We start from the raw sequence: 18,014 nt of genomic DNA, 5'->3' as shown, positions 1-18,014 counted from the left end.
GCAAAGCACCGCATTCCCCCCCACACATGCATAGGTTCGGCCAAATGGCCTATAAATACCAAATCATGTTCTTTATTTTATTTCAAGGTTCCATTAGCTTCCTAAGCTTACCACAACGTCATTTCAAGTCCTTAATTCCATTCAATTACCCCTCAACACCATTTTCCCCAATTATCCTCCTTTAGGCCAATTTCTAGACTTAGACATATCCAATGGTTCCACTTCCAATCCACACGCATCAAACCAACATACAACTCATTTAAACATAATTCATAACCACACAACACCAATTACATGATTTTACATCATCTTTTCCTTATTTCCCTTCAATGGCCGAAGCGTTTTGGTTGCTGGAAATTCTGTTTGCAGCAGTCACCTTGCGTAAAATATAACCGGAGTTATACAACTCCGATTGAGACATATAATATGTCGTTGTAAAGCTGGAGATGTCTAGTTTTACATATTAAAATCTTAGAATTTTCGGTAAAGAGCTGCAATTAAAGCTTTAAAAAGAGTAAACGCAGTTTAATGCTTAAGGCTTTGAGAAAGCTTGCAGTAAGCGAAAATGAGAAAGAAAATGTATTCCTTTTGACAGGAAATTATAGAGCATGATTATTGATGATATTTCTGGTATAACAGACTGTGATTGTGCTGTGTGATGACATTGAGCTAGTGTGGACTCTTGGCTTGGATAGTTAGCTTGCAAGGTAAGCTTTCGTGTCCTCGGTTTTGCCATTGTTGGTTCCACCATGTCCCATGGGGGGATGGTTTATATGCATGATGTTGTTTTCATCTATTGTTTGATAAATTCTTTTGACCTGTTGTATGCGAGTGCCTTTATGATATGCATGTGGTGTTCGCCTAGACGGGGTGAGATCCTGTGGGCAGGTACGACATGGGCGTATACTGTGTGGGTAATAGACGTATTCCTGCACTTCTCTGGCCAGTAGAATAATTATAACACGCATGGCATGAATATCTGTTGCACTGCATTGAGTTTTGAAACTTATATTGTTAAACTGTTTTTGAACTTATATTGCACATGTAAGTGAGTTTGGGGTGGAAAATCCTTGAGGACCCCTTGTCTTACTGAGATTTCTATTTAGAGATCTCATCCCACGTTTTGGGCACCATTTCAGGTTCAGGTAATGCGGGGGTTGAGACCTCCAGCGGCAGGAGGCTGGAGCTTAGCTGATATTTCTGCTTTATGATGATTATGCTTGGATGCTGGATATGTCTGTTGCTATTTTGCTGTTAGCTGTATTATTATGTTGCTGTTGTTGAGACTATGTTGGGCTTGTTGCCTTATTTGGTGAGCATGGGGATTGTCCATGCCACATGGTTTGACTATGTCTTATTTTAGATTCGAGTTGTAATAATGTATCAGGATTATGTCCGGACTACGTGTTGTAGTTCCGTGATTTTAGATACTCACAGTTATTTATATATATTGAGGTATTTCAGTTAGCTGTCTTTTGCAATCACATACAGGCAATGTTTTGGAAATGAATTAAGTAATTCAACTTGGTAATGATAATGACGTCATAATTGAAAGTAAAAAGTTTTTCCGCATTTTATATTAAGTGTGGCTTAATACGATGACATGTTAACAAACCGAGTATACACGGGGTGTTACACTTAGCATATTCAAAGACACTTATGTATTGTTTACCAAAAAAAAAGGGCACTCATGTACTGTATGTCTTTTAAATAATTTTTTAGATAAATATAGAATATTTATATTTTCAAAAAAAAAAAGTCGAACCCAATATAAAAAAGACATAATAAACAAAAAACTTATTTTAAATAGTAAAGTAACTTTTAGGTTCTCAACAAATATTATGAGACCCAATTTAATCCTTTAGAAAAAAATTGACTTGTGGTTCCTTTGAAAATTAAAATAGACCCATGTTAGTCCTTTTAAAGGACTAATGTGTATCTTCAATTTGCGACGAAGGTCATTCCCCTGTAAAATCTGTCGCATATCAGATTTGTGACGAATTCTATCTTTCGGGCGACATATTTTGTCCATCGCTAAAAGCATATATTTTTGTAGTGATAGTGCCTAATAACAACCTCAAGTCTGAGGATGATCCACACAACTAAATGAAGAAAAACATTATTGATCCAATGATACTTCTATAAGATTCCTTGTGTAGTCTCTCGATGGGTTTGTTAGATGTAACTCAGTCCATTATGAATCCACCTATGACATAGGTTAAGATATCTCCATGCCTGCACACATGAGGTTTGTACCTTACATCTCCATGTAAGTAATTTGTTGTCATACTAGTCTAATCGAGATGAACTACACCCTTCATTGGTGACTCTAAACTAGGAACGATTTTAGGGCATAATCATGTAATGAGCTTGAGTCCTCATGATCATGATCTCATCATAATCCTTAAGGCACAACCCTACTATCCTAAGGGACTTTATCCATTACACATATTATAGAAGAGACATGTAATATGAAATAAATAAAGAATAATAATAATAAATGCTCAATAGCACAGTCAGTGTCATTCGACTATCAGATTGCCTCTCGGACACCTACTAATACTAACACTTTAGTAATGACTCTAGACCAGGAACAATTATAGAGAATGGTCTAATGATCATGATCTCATCATTGAGCCTTTTTTTTTTTTGTAATAAAGAGGGGCAAAAGCCCCAAACAAAACAAAAATTACACGACGCGAGAACTTAAAAGATCTACAGAAGCATCCTGAAGAAGGAGCTCTAACAAAGGAGAAGGAGGAGAATGATAAACAATAAGATTATTATCATCCTCAAAATGCCTCGAAGCAAACCAGTGAGCACATCTGTTATTTTCTCGAAAGGTGTGGACCCAACGAACATCCCAATCTTCAGCAAGCCATTTGTGAATACGGGAAACAACCTGAGAGTTTCTGTGATTGTTGCTCCCTTCTTGAATAGTGCTAAGAGAAATTTCTGAGTCACATTCCAACTCCACTCTCCTAGCACCAGTACCCCAGGCCAGCTCTAACCCTTTGAGGATACCCCAGAGTTCTGCATCAAGAGGATTACAGAAACCTAATCTGAAAGAGAAACCACCCAGAAAAGCACCATTGTGATCTCTAGCAAGGCCTCCACAGCTAGCATGCTGCCTAGATAGGGAAGAAGCACCATCTGTGTTAATCTTCAACCGACCAGGTTCAGGACGACACCATCATTGAGCCTTTATCTATTTACATGTATTAAGAAGAGAAATATAATATGAAACAAAATGTTGTGATACAATATTATATTACTGATTATATTATGTATGTTGAATGAAAGTAGATGTGTATAAATCAACATATAAAATTTTAAACTTGCTAGTGTAGGGAAAAGGGAAATCTTTATAAGTATTTTTATCCTTGTATTTGCACAAAGTAGATGTGTATGATTAAAATAAAATGTCTCATATTTTCCTTATCATTTATGGGTTTTATAATTCTTCAGCAATTGGAGAACAGAAAAGCTTCCCGCTGACTCTTCGAAAGCCGTGTCAAACCCTTTGTTTTTTTGGTTTTGTTTTGTAAGTGGGGCCCGCTAGAATTTTCTCTTAGCAACCAGAGAGTTCTCTTTAGCTGTTGAATGAGAAGATGATATCCCATCATTTATATGCCTTTACTTAACTATAGGTAGCACAAAATAAACGTATTGTATGTTACTAATGGTAATATTAAAAGGTCTTACAACTATAGTTTAATTAGTTTTATCTTAAGAAACCACATTTTAGAACTCTTTAAAATTTCAACTAAATAGTGGTTGGATTTCTCTTTAGAGAAATGAAACTCCTTATTTATTACGCAGAAGTTGATGTCGTTATTACGCTTACAAAACATGGTTTCTGCTTATGATGTTGTATACATAGCACTTCTGGATACAAACCAATTGTCCACATGCTTTCACGTGAATGTTGTTGCTAATTTGCTTTTTAAGGCTTCTAATCTTCTTTCTTTGTCCAACCAAGATAGCGCGCATTATTGAAATATACTGGAATTAAAAATAGGTGATGGGTTTCCTCTTGTTAATATAAACTTCTGTTCGGGATTGCTTGAAAGCTCAATAAATCAAATATTGACAACGCAGATTTTAAAGATGTCATATGCAATACATAGAGGTCATAGATGGTTACAAAAAATAGTAACTGGACTTTTTTGCAGGCTTTTTACAAAATGTAGAAAATGTCAGCCAAAAGATAAGCCACCTGCCCCTGTTCAGCAATTACATCCATATATGAAGATAAGACGTCTTGGCCACATTGTGCACACAGATGTAATGCAGCAATTCTTTCAGCTGAGAAGGAAAGAGAATAAAGAACCACCACCAATAGAAGCCAAGCCCCTCTCCAGTAACTACACACCACCCTTCCAAATTTTTTAACAAAATGCGAGACATCAACCAAGATGTTCTGTTTGTAATAGCAAACAAGTATATGCCTTCGTCTTTTAAATGAGGATCTATAGATAATAAAATTGTTAAACATGATGACTATATTAGTCATAAGTACGTATTCAATTTTCTGATGTCGACAAATCACAGAGTTGCTAATTTTTATTCTCAATTTAAGATCTAAAGTCTGGGCCTTTTTGCGGAGGTGTTGCCAAGAATGTAATGATATAATACAGTATAGTTTATTTTGCTTCTTTTCATTTCCTTGAAGGGGCAAAGTTGAGGGGTATTATTGAGTTCACCATCAGAGAAGAGAGAACATCTCAATCACATTGGTATCTCGGATCATCAGATATTAACAGAACATAATGACTTCGCACTTACATATAGGTCAAATGTAAATATAATAGGTAAAATTGTGTTCTCACTAACATGCAACCATGGGCGTAAGTAAAGTCCAAAAAGAAAGAGCTCTGATTTCAGAGGTCACTTGATGTTAGGGAAGCTATGTTTTTTCCGTTGTTAACATTTTGTTGGATCATAAGTGGTGATGTAGAAATCACACGAAGGCTACATCTCCCCTTGCAATCATATCATGTACATCTTAGCACTACGTCTCAACCTTCTAAGCTTACCATAATCCACAATTCCACATACCATAAGCCCATAAATAAGAAGCTAACTCACTCCACCAATTCAGATCCTACAATGGCTGCAATGTTCTGGGCATTGATTTTAGCGAGCCTCTGCTACCCCCTAGCTTCAATCAATGCCAAAGAACCAGCAGGTGCACCATCAAAATTGCCAACTTCAACCCCAGCTGCTCCCTCTAAATTGCCAACTGTAACTTCCCCCTCTTCTAGCACACCATCAGCACCGAAACGATCTCCCGTGGTGGCTGCAACTCCCGGTACCTCAAGAAAACCACCAGCAGCAACTTCTCCCACTTCTAGCAAATTACCGACTGCAGCTTCCCCCACTTCTGGCACACCATCAGCTGCCACAAAACCACCCATTGTAGCAGCAACCCCTATTAGCTCAAGGAAACCACCAGTAGCAACCTCTCCAACTCTTAGCAAACTACCACCAACCACCACTCAGCCGCCTGCAACTGCGGCAGCAACTCCAACATCTGCTCCTGTGAAATCACCAGTTCCCAAGGTTACAACTCCAACATCTGCTCCTGTGAAATTACCAGCTCCCAAGATTTTACCACCAACATCTGCTCCAGTGAAACCACCAGTTCCCAAGGTTACAACTCCAACATCTGCTCCTGTGGAATTACCAGCTCCCAAGGTTTTACCACCAACATCTGCTCCTGTGAAACCACCAGTTCCCAAGGTTACAACTCCAAGATCTGCTCCTGTGAAGTCACCAGTCCCCAAAGTTACACCTCCAAAACTTGCTCCTGTGAAACTACCAGTTCCCAAGGTTACACCAGCGATAAGCCCAAAAGCCCCATCCCCTAAAATTCCACCACCACAGCCACCCAAAAAGGCACCTGTTTCCCTTCCACCATTACCAGTACCACCATCCGTTTCTCCGCCAACATTACCACCACCATTGCCACATCCAAAGGTATCCCCAACACCAGCCAAAGCACCATCACCTGCACACAAAAAGAAAGCACCAATATCATCACCTGTTCCTTCGCCATTAAGTAACCCACCAACGCCTGCACCAACGCCTGCAATAGACACACCATCACCAGCACCTGAAGATGACACGCCAGAGCCGCCTCCCCACAAGCACAAGAGAAGAAGACACAAGCACAAGCACAAGAGACATCACGCACTATCTCTAGCTCCAGCACCAACCATTATTCGGAAGAGTCCCCCAGCACCACTAACTGACGACACTACTACTACTACAGCAGATTCAGAAGAGGCACCAGCACCAAGTCCCAATGCGGTAATGTCTTTAACCTGTTAAATTTCAAATCACAATAATATCCATAAACGTCATACAAAACTCTACTTATAGAAGATGATATTTATAATCCTTGATACGTTATATCAAAGCCTTTTAAATCAGGTGGTCATAAATTTGATTCCTCGCCCTCCTCTGCCTCGAATCATCTAACCAAAGCTAAATTTTCAACACAAGTCACAATGAGTCTGTATATTATCGACGCTTTGAATCTAAACAATTTTTGCAAGAGGGAGCTTCTTAATATAAATCCATTCATAACCCAACCTAACAGGAGCTTGAATTTTAGGGGAATCAATCCTTAACAGCTTTTACCAAATCTTTTTTTTTTTTTTTCCTCAGAATGGTGCACCATCATACCAAAGGCAAGGGAGAAAATTTTGGGCAACTATCGGACTTGCTATAGCCATTTTGTTATCAGTCACTTGACACTTGCAACAGCTGCTATAGCTGTGACCATGGATTCACTCTAAGCACTGAGCGGTTATTTGGTTTGCAAAAATATAAAATCATTTCATATGTATGAAACTGAATAATGAAAAATTATACCAGTTAATTATTTTATTTTATTTTATTTTTTTCGTTCTTTCTTTGTATTGTGTTCTTCGCTCAGAAATATTAATGGATATGAGTTTTTGAATTATTGAAATAATCATGAAATACTAAGCAGAATGCAAAAGAATCTTCAGGTATAGCATTAACCCTGATCAATATCTGACTCTATGTTTTATTATCTCCTGGTTGTTATACTTCGTGACAAGTCCGAGATTGTCAACTAATTTGTGAAGCCCAAGCTTAAGATACCCTTCACACTAATGAGATCATGAATACCCAATTTCTTGAAATAGAATAAGTACGTACGTACGTACTAGTACTTTCATAATAATTGGGTTACAAATATGACCATCAAGAGTACCTAACTTACAATGCGTTTGTTCATGGTGACCTTTATGAAAAGGTCTATATGCGCTGGCCTCCCAGCTTTCAGGCATCTGCTGGCAAATTATGTTGATGGAGCGAATTTAGTAACTATCCAAGGAGACAATCTGAACACCTTTGAGGATCTCTCACTCCATGCACAGCTCACCTATTGTACATGATAGTGGAACAATTCCTCACTAAAAGTAGTGAGGAGTGGGTAAAAACGGTTATGCTCCCCTATCTCTGTAGGGATAAGATTCCCCACCTACATAAAACCATCTTCTTTCATTGAGAAGTGTTGAGATATATAGTCCCACATTGGTTGTATGTGCAACTAATGTGGAGTTTATAAGGCCTTGGGCACTCCCACCCTTTGAGCTAGCTTTTGGAGTGGTGACCTCAAGGTTCTTAACATGGTATCAGAGCCGTCTTGACAGCCTGTTATCTCATTAATCGAATGCCTTCTCAGGTACTAAATTTTCATTCTCCTTTATCCTGTCTTATTAAATCTTTTCCCTCTTTCAGTGTTCTTTCTTCTCTTCCTCCCAAAATATTTGGCTGTGTAGTTTTTGGGCATATTCCTTCACATCAAAGGTCCAAACTTGAGCCTAAATCTATCAGATGTGTCTTCATAGGATATTCCCCTAATCAAAAAGGTTATAAGTGTTACTCACCTTCTCTCCGTAAGGTTTTTGTTTCCATGGATGTTACCTTTTATGAGACACAATCCTTTTTTTCCCCGACTTCTCTTTAGGGGGAGTCTATTGGTATTGGTATGGATGAAGATAAGCCTGGGAAAGCAAATGATGTTGTTGTCTTACCTTGGCCTTTGGAAACAGGTGGAGTTATTGGGATGGAAACAGGAGGAGCAACTATACCTGAATCTAATGATCCTCCTTGTGATCCTCCTGGTAAATGGGGAAAATTTTACAGTAGGCGCAAAACATATGAAGATACTCTAGACTGCAGGACCCTGACTCGAGTCCTAGTTCCAGCAACCCACTTGAATGTACTAGTACAGCCAACGTTGATATGCCTATTGCTCTTCGGAAAGGTACTAGATCTTGCACTGCTCATCCTATTTCCCATTATATCTCATATAAAAAGTTGTCTCCAGGTTTTCGTGCTTTCAACACTATGTTAGATAGTACCAGGATACCCAAAAATATCCAAGAAGCACTTGATGACCCAAAATGGAGGAATGCAGTATTAGAAGAAATGGATGCACTTACAAAAAATGGAACATGGGAGTTTGTGACATTACCTAAAGGAAAGAAAATTGTTGGTTGCAAGTGGGTGTTCACAATAAAATTCAATGCAGACAATAGCATCAATAGGTATAAGGCCAGATTAGTTGCTAAGGGATTTACTCAGACTCATGGGATAGATTATCAGGAGACATTTGCTCCTGTTGCCAAACTTAACACTATCCGCGTTCTGCTATCTCTTGCCGCCAACCTTGATTGGCCATTGCAATAGTTAGATGTTAAGAATGCCTTCTTGAATGGTGATCTCCATGAGGAAGTTTACATGGATCCACCTCCTGGTTTTGAAAAAGGGGATGGTTATGTGTGCAAGTTGCAGAAGTCTCTCTATGGACTTAAACAATCTCCCAGAGAATGGTTTGGGAAATTTACTCAAGCTGTTAAGGGAAGAGGGTTCACCCAAGCTCAGACTGATCACACTTTATTTTTTAAACACTCCGACAAAGGAAGAATTGCTATTCTGATCGTTTATGTTGATGACATAATTGTCACTGGTAATGATAGCGAGGAGATAACCTATTTAAAAAAATGTTTAGCTGACCAGTTTGAACTAAAAGATCTTGGATCTCTCAAATATTTCCTTGGCATGGAAATTGCTCGGAGTAAGGAAAGAATTTCTTTAACTCAAAAAATATATATTCTAGACCTGTTGCAAGAAACAGGTATGCTTGGGTGCAAGCCGGCAGAGACTCCAATTGAAGCTAATATCAAGATGGGAGTTGAGGACAGGGAAGATGTTGATAGGGAGCAATACCAGAGACTAGTGGGGAAATTAATCTATTTGTCTCACACTCGTCCTGATATTGCTTTTGCTGTGAGCATGGTTAGCCAATTCATGCATTCTCCTAAGGAAAAACACCTTAGTGCTGTTTATAGAATTCTCAAATACCTCCAAAATACCCCTGGTCGAGGAATGTTCTTTAAAAAAGGGCACAAAAGGATGATTGAAATCTATACAGATGCAGACTGGGCTGGCTCTGCAATGGACCCAAGATCTACTTCAGGATATTGTACTTATGTCTGGGGAAACCTTGTGACCTGGAGAAGTAAGAAACAAACTGTTGTTGCAAGAAGCAGAATTTCGGGCTCTAGCCCATGGTATTTGTGAAGGAATTTGGTTACGAAGGCTTCTGGAGGAGTTGAAGATCTCTTACTCCCTACCTAGTAGATTATATTGTGATAATAAGGCTGCTGTCAGCATTGCTCAAAATCCTGTTCATCATGACAGAATAAAACATGTGGAAGTTGATCGTCACTTTATCAAAGAGAAATTAGAAGACGGTAGTGTATGCTTGACATATATACCTACCAAGGAATAGACGGCGGATATCCTCACCAAAGGATTACTTAAGCCGACCTTTGAGAATTTGATCAGCAAGTTGGGAATGATCAATATATATCTCCCAACTTGAGGGGGAGTGTAGAATATGTAGAATATTCTAGATAGTATTTATTGATGTAGTTGGTAGTTGTATATTTATTGATGTAGTTGGTGGTTGTATATTTATTAAAGTAGTTGAGGTAGTTGGATGCACTCAAAATAAAAAGGACCCATTGGGTCTCTCAATGAAAAAAGAAAGTGTTATTCAGACAAAACACTTCTACTTTTCTTCAAGGAGGCATCTGAAAATCACCATATTCATGAGTTGCTACTCTACCAAAACTTAGAGTCACCATGTCAATACACATTCTCCCTTTATCAGCCTCACCTGAGATTGCACCTATGGTATCTCTCATGGAGCTTTGGTTCATATCACTATTACTTCGAGCACCCACACAAAGATATACATTGCCCATTGCAGGACACAAACCAAGCTCCAAATCCACAACAATTCATTGACTCTATTTGTCGGAAAGGTGAATTTCTATTCACATCCAAGTGTGGAGAAAGTTAGGAAAGAGCTTCTCAAGCAGTCTTTTCATGCCCACACGATCAGAGAAGAAAAACAATATATCAACGACAATCCATATATCTCACTAAATTTCCAAAAGCCGAAACAAAGACCTAACTTTGCTTAGTTTTAGTGTCAAATTAGAAAAAACTTCAAAGGGTACAACAAAAGCCATCCTTAGCAGAAATTGATGGACAATCTTTCCAACAAAAGATCTTTGAAATCAGATCTAGCGCTACCTAGGACAATGCTAAAAGCCACGAATTCTTGCAACCTGTGTAGTTATCTGATAACTTTATGCCACAAATCTACAGTTTCTTTGTTTTCTCCAAAAGTGCCTTAAAATAACTCTTGTAATCAGATTTTGAAGTTATAATATAATAGAGAGATTTCTTCTCTTTGGTTCTTATATAGAACTCTAAACTTATCAAGAAGCTTGTTCTTGTGGCGTTCAAACCAGACTTATCACTCACCTTCTTCTTTCTTGAGTGTGGTGTCTTATGCTTCTTATACCTTTGGTTCTTATCTTTCATATAGATAACGGGTCAAGGTTTTTTTTTTTTTTTTTAATTCCTGATTGTAGAAACGATCCTATTACACAAAAGTGATAGCTTTAGGTCTTGTGATCCTAAATCTCTTTTCTTTTCTACTTGAAGAGCTTTATAATGAGAGAAATCTTCATCCAAAGAGAGTTAGTATTATTCATCTAGAGAGAGATAGTTAGGATTTTGACAAGTGATTTGGTGGAAAAGAAAGCTTAGTTCACAAGGAATCTATTTAGCGTATTATTTCTTTTCTTTTCTCACTACCTGAAACTTATTTTTCACTCTCTTTTTCTCTCAGATTTTCTCTTTCTTTTTTTTGGTCACTCTTTTTTTTCAACCTTACTTGATCTTCATACACTTGCATTGAACTTAAAGGAGCAAGAAATGGTTTTGTTATTCATAACCAATGAGTATCTATTGGTGTACCCATCATGCATTATGCGTCTATTAAACTGCCATGGACACCCTAAGAGAATATGCCCAGCTTGCATTGGCACAACATCACATAACACCTCATTCTTATACCTTCCAATTGAAAAAGGAACTACCACTTGCTTGTTCACCTTGATTTCTCCACAATCATTCAAACATTGTAGTTTATAAGGTCTAGGTTGCTTTAGAGTTGCTAAATTTAACTTCTCCGCCAAACTAGTACTAGCAACATTTGTACAACTTCCTTCATCAATAATCATGGAACACACCTTGTCCTTTACATCGCATTTAGTATGAATAATATTTTCTCATTGCAACTCCTTATCTTCTTTAACTTGCACACTAAGAGCTCTTCTAGCCACTAAAAGCTCTCTTTCAACTGGTAATTCAATATCACTTGCATCTTATAAAGAAGGCATGGATTCATTACCAGATTCACCTTCACTTTCAATATCACCATTATCTTCCAAAATCATGACTTTGTTGTTTGGACATTGAGAAGCAATATGACCACTTCCCAAACACTTAAAACATTTTATGAAACGCCCGACCGCTTCAAGAATCAATGACTATCCCCACAAACTAACACGAGACTTTTCAGTGTGCTTTTTCCTCACTCGCACACTTCCTGGGAAAACTTCCCAGGAGGTCACCTATCCCAGAATTGCTCTAAGTCAAGCATGCTTAACTATGGAGTTTTTCCGTTTCAGGCTACTGAAAAGTAGATGCATCTTGTTAGTATAGGTAGTATCAATTAATTCTTACAAGCATCCCAAACTGTGCAGTCTCTCAAACCTGCACAGTCTTTGGAATCCCTATCTTTCGGGTGTCGATTCGATTCATTCGTTCATGTAACCCCCCACTGGAAGCCTGTCAAAAGCCGCTCCTTGTCCATGCCCTTTTGCACCGGCGATCACTCCCCGCCCTCGTCAGCGCTCGGGATGTTACATGCCCACCAGCTTCCGCTTGGTTCGTCCTCGAACCACACCGTACTGGGAGAGAGGCCCTGCTGTGATACCACTTGTAACGCCCGACCGCTTCAAGAATCAATGACTATCCCCACATACTAACATGAGACTTTTCCGTGTGCTTTTTCCTCACTCGCACACTTCCTGGGAAAACTTCCCCGAAGGTCACCCATCCCATAATTGCTCCAAGTCAAGCATGCTTAACTATGGAGTTTTTCCGTTCCAGGCTACTGAAAAGTAGATGCATCTTGTTAGTATAGGTAGTATCAATTAATTCTTACAAGCATCCCAAACTGTGCAGTCTCTCAAACCTGCACAGTCTTTGGAATCCCTCTCTTTCGGGTTACGATTCGATTCATTCGTTCATGTAACCCCCCACTGGAAGCCTGTCAGGAGCCGCTCCTTGTCCATGCGCAGTTACAATCACAGCAGTTCATTTATAAAAATGCGAATAAACTTTTTCCGATTATTACGCGAGCATTTAAAACAATAAAAAGCGTAATAATTAAAAGCTGTGACCGTAACTGCGCTTAATATCATAAATAAATGTTAACAATACCGGTGTACAACGGGCTGTTACAATGCCCTTTCGCACCGGCGATCACTCCCCGCCCTCGTCAGCGCTCGGGATGTTACATGCCCACCAGCTTCCGCTTGGTTCGTCCTCGAACCACACCATACTGGGAGAGAGGCCCCGCTTTGATACCACTTGTAACGCCCGACCGCTTCAAGAATCAATGACTATCCCCACATATTAAGACGAGACTTTTCAGTGTGCTTTTTCCTCACTCGCACACTTCCTGGGAAAACTTCCCCCGAGGTCACCCATCCCAGAATTGCTCCATGTCAAGCACGTTTAACTATGAAGTTCTTGCGTTCCAGGCTACTGAAAAGTAGATGCATCTTGTTAGTATAGGTAGTACCAATTAATTCTTATAAGCATCCGAAACTGTGCAGTCTTTCATACCTGCACAGTCTTTGGAATCCCTTTATTTCGGGTGTCGATTCGATTCATTCGTTCATGTAACCCCCTGCTGGAAGCCTGGCAGGAGCTGCTCCTTGTCCATGCCCTTTCGCACCGACGATCACTCCCCTCCCTCGTCAGCGCTCGGGATGTTACATGCCCACCAGCTTCCGCCTGGTTCGTCCTCGAACCACACCGTACTGGGAGAGAGGCCCTGCTCTGATACCACTTGTAACGCCCGGCCGCTTCAAGAATCAATGACTATCCCCACATACTAACACGAAACTTTTCAGTGTGCTTTTTTCTCACTCGCACACTTCCTGGGAAAATTTCCCAGAAGGTCACCCATCCCAGAATTGCTCCAAGTCAACCACGCTTAACTATGAAGTTCTTCCGTTCTAGGCTACCAAAAAATAGATGCATCTTGTTAGTATAGTAGTACCAATTAATTCTTATAAGCATCCCAAACTGTGTAGTCTCTCATACCTGCACAGTCTTTGGAATCCCTCTCTTTCGGGTGTCGATTCGATTCATTCGTTCGTGTAACCCCTGGCTGGAAGCCTGTCAGGAGCCACTCCTTGTCCATGCCCTTTTTCACCGGCGATCACTCCTCGCCCTCGTCAGCGCTGCGTATGATCATTGTAAGTTGCCTTCCGCGAATTTGAACACTGAACCGTGAGCTCGGTGGGTTGCCCTTGGTCTCGGACCAAAGAGATTGTGGTAAGTACTCTTGAACCATGCTTGTATGCTTGATAACTTGCATGTGTTGTGTAACACCCTCTCTTGTAGGCCTCCAAGAGAGTTGTTTGCTAAGCGGAATTAGAGTTCTTTAATAGTATTTTAGAGACTGAAAAAAATTTCGCTTTTACATTGCCAATTAAAACTAAAGAGGGGATCTGGTTAATTACAAAAATCAGAGTACACAAAATTTCTTAAACTCGTTAAAAATATAAATTTCCTGATAGACCTTGCTGTCTTTAAAAATTCGTATAAAATCCAGTTCAACGATTCAAAAATATATTCTTTGTAATCTGGAAACTAGACATCTGGGGCTTCACGTTCATATAAAATAATAGTGATTTGGAGTTCGTTTGCCCCTCGAAACATAACTCGCAAAATAAGAGAGAAAATAGGGGAAATATCACAAGTGTCCTGGCTGGTAAAATTCATAATAAATCGATCTTTCAGAATTTCTTTGCAAGGTTTATATAATGAAACTAGACACCTGGGGCTACGCGTGCATATAAATTATAAGAAAATCGGAGGTCCGTAGCCCCAGTACGACAACTTACAAAGTGCTCGCAAAGACTTTTCAAAACTCAGCATTTAGATAACATGTCAAAATCCTTTTCGCAAACGTTTCAACATCTGTTTCCAAAATACTTGCTGGCCATAAAATCGTAAAGCAATAATAAAATCATAGTTCACAGTAATACAAGCTTCTCAATTTCATACAGTCATCCATAAAATATCACATCAATAGCAGCATGCCCAAACAATAGAAGCCAACAACAAATATCCAAGTCCTCAAAAGCTTTTACGTCCTCCTGCCATTTTGTAAAAATAGCAGCCCCAAAGGGGTGAGAGAAAATCCCAGTAGTGTGGCAACAAAACCATAATGCAACAATATTAACTAGGCACAAAATCATAAATAGTCACTTCAAACATTTAATCCTTTTCATTATATATCATAACGCGTATATAACGCCCTTTTTCCTTTACGCTCATAGCACCGTCGTGCGCGTAGCATCACAGTGGGTATTCCTAATGGCTCCCATGAAGGTGAATCCCACTGTGGAACCTATGCGGACTGAAGCCAAGTGTCCCCTCTCCTGGTACCAGGCATGCCTATATGATGCATGCTCAGTCACATGTCCTCAATACAAATATATATATATTCAAGATGTCATGAATCAAGTATAGATGCCATGTTATGCAATCGCACCCAACAGAAAAATGTATTATGATGTAAAATGCATGCATATATCATATCATCCTTTCATATTCTTACCATTGGCTCATCATCATCATAACATACATAGAACAAATGTGAGCAACACATCACAATTCCATACACTAGCCAATAGTCACATTAGGTAATACCGCCTACACATACCTCGTACGTCGAAATTTAAGTTACCAACAAACAGTGATATAGTCCAACTTCTCAAGGATTTTTCGTACCTAATTTACAGTATAATCAATCAGTGTACATTCAATTTATTCATCAAATTCCCAAGCTTAAAAATTCCTATAGCATTCGGCCCTAAGGTTCTTTTTCTAAAAATTATTTTTTAACTCTCAATTAACCTTTGTTCATTTTAAACAGTAGGGAATTCTTTTAATAATTCCTCTAAGGCAGAACCAGTTTTCATGTTTCTCTTACAGAAGATTTCTAACTTGAATTGCATAAAATACAGTAGCGTGTTTCAGTAAAAACAGTGAACGTTTTTTTTTATGTAAAACAGTGAGCAAATAGTAACCATTTTTCCAATAAAACAGTGAACATTTTCTAATAAAACAGTGGACCTCTTTCTAACAAAACAGTGGACATTTTTCTAATAAAGCAGTGAGTGTTTTTCACACACCTATACTCCATACAGTGCGCTGAAAACAGTGAGCTGTGCTACCAAATTTTCCAGCAAACAGTGAGCATAAAAACCATTCTTCAGCAACGTTTTCAAGAAAAATAAAAGAAACATGCTGTCCATAATTTTTACAGCGAAATAGTGAGGGATTTTAAGCAAAACAGTGTGTATTTCTTCAGCAAAACAGTGACAACTTTATAATAAAACAGTGAGCAAAAGATCCTCGTACGGCAACATCTTCTCACAAAATAAATATATTTGTGGTCTAATTCATTTCATCGCAAAACAGTGAGCAAAACAAAAGTATACAGCAACCTTTTCTCAAGAATATAAATTATTTTAAGACTTACTAACCCTACTTGATGCGATGTAAGAGGGGATAAGGTGTTGTCCACATACTTAGCTTCATAAAAAGTCTAGGTATATATATATATATATAACATGTAAACAGTACCACTTATTAATTTGTATGATCATTCTTAGGTTTATATCTAGAGCTTTTTGAGTTAAGTTCAAGGTACAACAAGGTGAACTAAACATAAAAATAACCAGCCCTCCATTGATGCTCTAAAACCGAAGACAAAGCTACCCAAAAGAATAGAAGATCACTTACGGTTTCTTGTTCACCACCTAGGGTTCGACTTGTAAAAGAAAATAGAAGGAGCTTCCACTTCCTACTGCTCCAGCGTCCACCTAGCAACGCTCAAAGGAAGGATAGGCTTCACCAAAATAAGGTCCACGCATGCAACAAAGAATAGTCTCATGAGAGTCTTGTGTGAGACGAAGGAAATGAGAGGAAAAGTTAACCCCTTACTTAGGAGCTTTAAACCAGAAGATGAAAGGAATAGGATGAGTTCTATCATTGCTCCTCCTTCAAGGGCTTACGGTTTCAAGAAGAAAAGGAAAGGAGAACTAGATGATAGCTACACTTCTTCTCTTGAAGGCATAAGGTCACAGTTTTGGTAGGTTGAGGGATTGGGACACTTTGTTCTTTGTTTAGCGTTTTGGAGGATGAGGGAATGGGGTTTAAGTGTTGTTTTAAATGGTGCTAAGCCATCAGAAAATTTACTGAAGACTCTCCTCACATGGGGCGTACAAATGAGACAAGGTGAGATGTTTTTGGTCCAATAACATTACATGCAAGGCTGACCTTCCTTCAGCCATTGGTTGCATAAGATAAAGTGAGGTTTCAAAGTTAGTCTAACAAGCAACATGGTTGCTTTTGCAAAGGCTATGCGTAAGGGAGAGGATGTAAGAGAGTGTGCAGCCTTGTGTCATAACAATGACACTTTGATTAGAATTTTCTGATCAAAACCGATCTTCAAGGCGCACAAATCAGAGGATAAAGCTTTGTTGCCATTTGTAGATACTACCCAATAGAAAGTGACCTTGTGGAATTACTAAGATAAGATAAAAGTTTGGGACAGCTTGTAGGGGCTTTGGGCTGATCAAATTGTGCCTCCTAAGGCCTCCTAGCTTCGGCCAAAACAAGGGAAAAGAGCTAACATGTGCAGCCCAAAATCCCTTTTAACTTAGACACTAACCCATGAGATTTTCAATCCAACATAGCCCTAGTAACACCATATTTTCTTTTCTTTCCTATGTTACAATTTATATACACATCCTTATACTTAAAATTAAAGTTTCATACGTCTAAAATAAATCTTCATTTAATACTATACTTCAATAATTTCCTAACTTAGTTTTAATCCTATGCTAGTTCTCAATAAATTCGAAAGCCAACAAACAATACATATATATATATATCAAGTTTAATTTTTCACACGTGCATTCTTATTCTTAAGGTATTTTGTGTATTCTCCTAATTACGTGTGATGTTACATGTTGGGTAAATGGAAATTTAATTGGAAATGTCCTGTGTGCAGGCATTTCTGTTTGTACCTAGCTTGGGAAGTATTGCATTGGAGCTGTGGGAGAGGAGATTATTCAGGTAATCCCTTGGTACTGGGGTTTGATCCCTGTGTGTGCTCCACCATGCCCGTTGAGGGTAATGGTAGGAAATGTATGTGAATAATATAGGATAACATGTTCATGGATAATGTATGTGTTGTGGTACATAGAATGTACAGTGTCTCTGGCCAGTAG

General features: G+C 38.8%; 1 protein-coding gene across 1 annotated transcript; it reads left to right on the top strand.

Moving 5' to 3' along the window:
- Window positions 1–5,112: 5,112 nt before the first annotated feature.
- LOC133290016 (vegetative cell wall protein gp1-like) lies at window positions 5,113–18,014 on the top strand. Its single transcript, XM_061488061.1, has 4 exons — window positions 5,113–6,315; window positions 8,009–8,308; window positions 17,795–17,859; window positions 17,990–18,014. The coding sequence occupies exons 1-4, from the start codon at window positions 5,113–5,115 to the stop codon at window positions 18,012–18,014; spliced, it is 1,593 nt and encodes a 530-aa protein (XP_061344045.1).

Source organism: Gastrolobium bilobum, unplaced genomic scaffold, assembly GCF_033153095.1.
Source record: "Gastrolobium bilobum isolate Gb01-03AN ecotype WA unplaced genomic scaffold, APGP_CSIRO_Gbil_v1 utg73902, whole genome shotgun sequence".
NCBI classification, from domain to species: Eukaryota; Viridiplantae; Streptophyta; class Magnoliopsida; order Fabales; family Fabaceae; genus Gastrolobium; species Gastrolobium bilobum.
Note: the sequence above shows the minus strand (reverse complement) of the source record. Positions and strands in the feature narration are given on the sequence as shown.

What these genes read in the sequence shown, in the direction of transcription:
- LOC133290016 (XM_061488061.1), top strand. Translation starts at nt 5,113, where the DNA reads ATGGCTGCAATGTTCTGGGCATTGATTTTAGCGAGCCTCTGCTACCCC. An exon ending in CAGCACCAAGTCCCAATGCG is followed by an intron (nt 6,316 to 8,008) that starts GTAATGTCTTTA and finishes ACTTCTCTTTAG; the next exon opens with GGGGAGTCTATTGGTATTGG. An exon ending in TGGGAGAGGAGATTATTCAG is followed by an intron (nt 17,860 to 17,989) that starts GTAATCCCTTGG and finishes TGTGGTACATAG; the next exon opens with AATGTACAGTGTCTCTGGCC.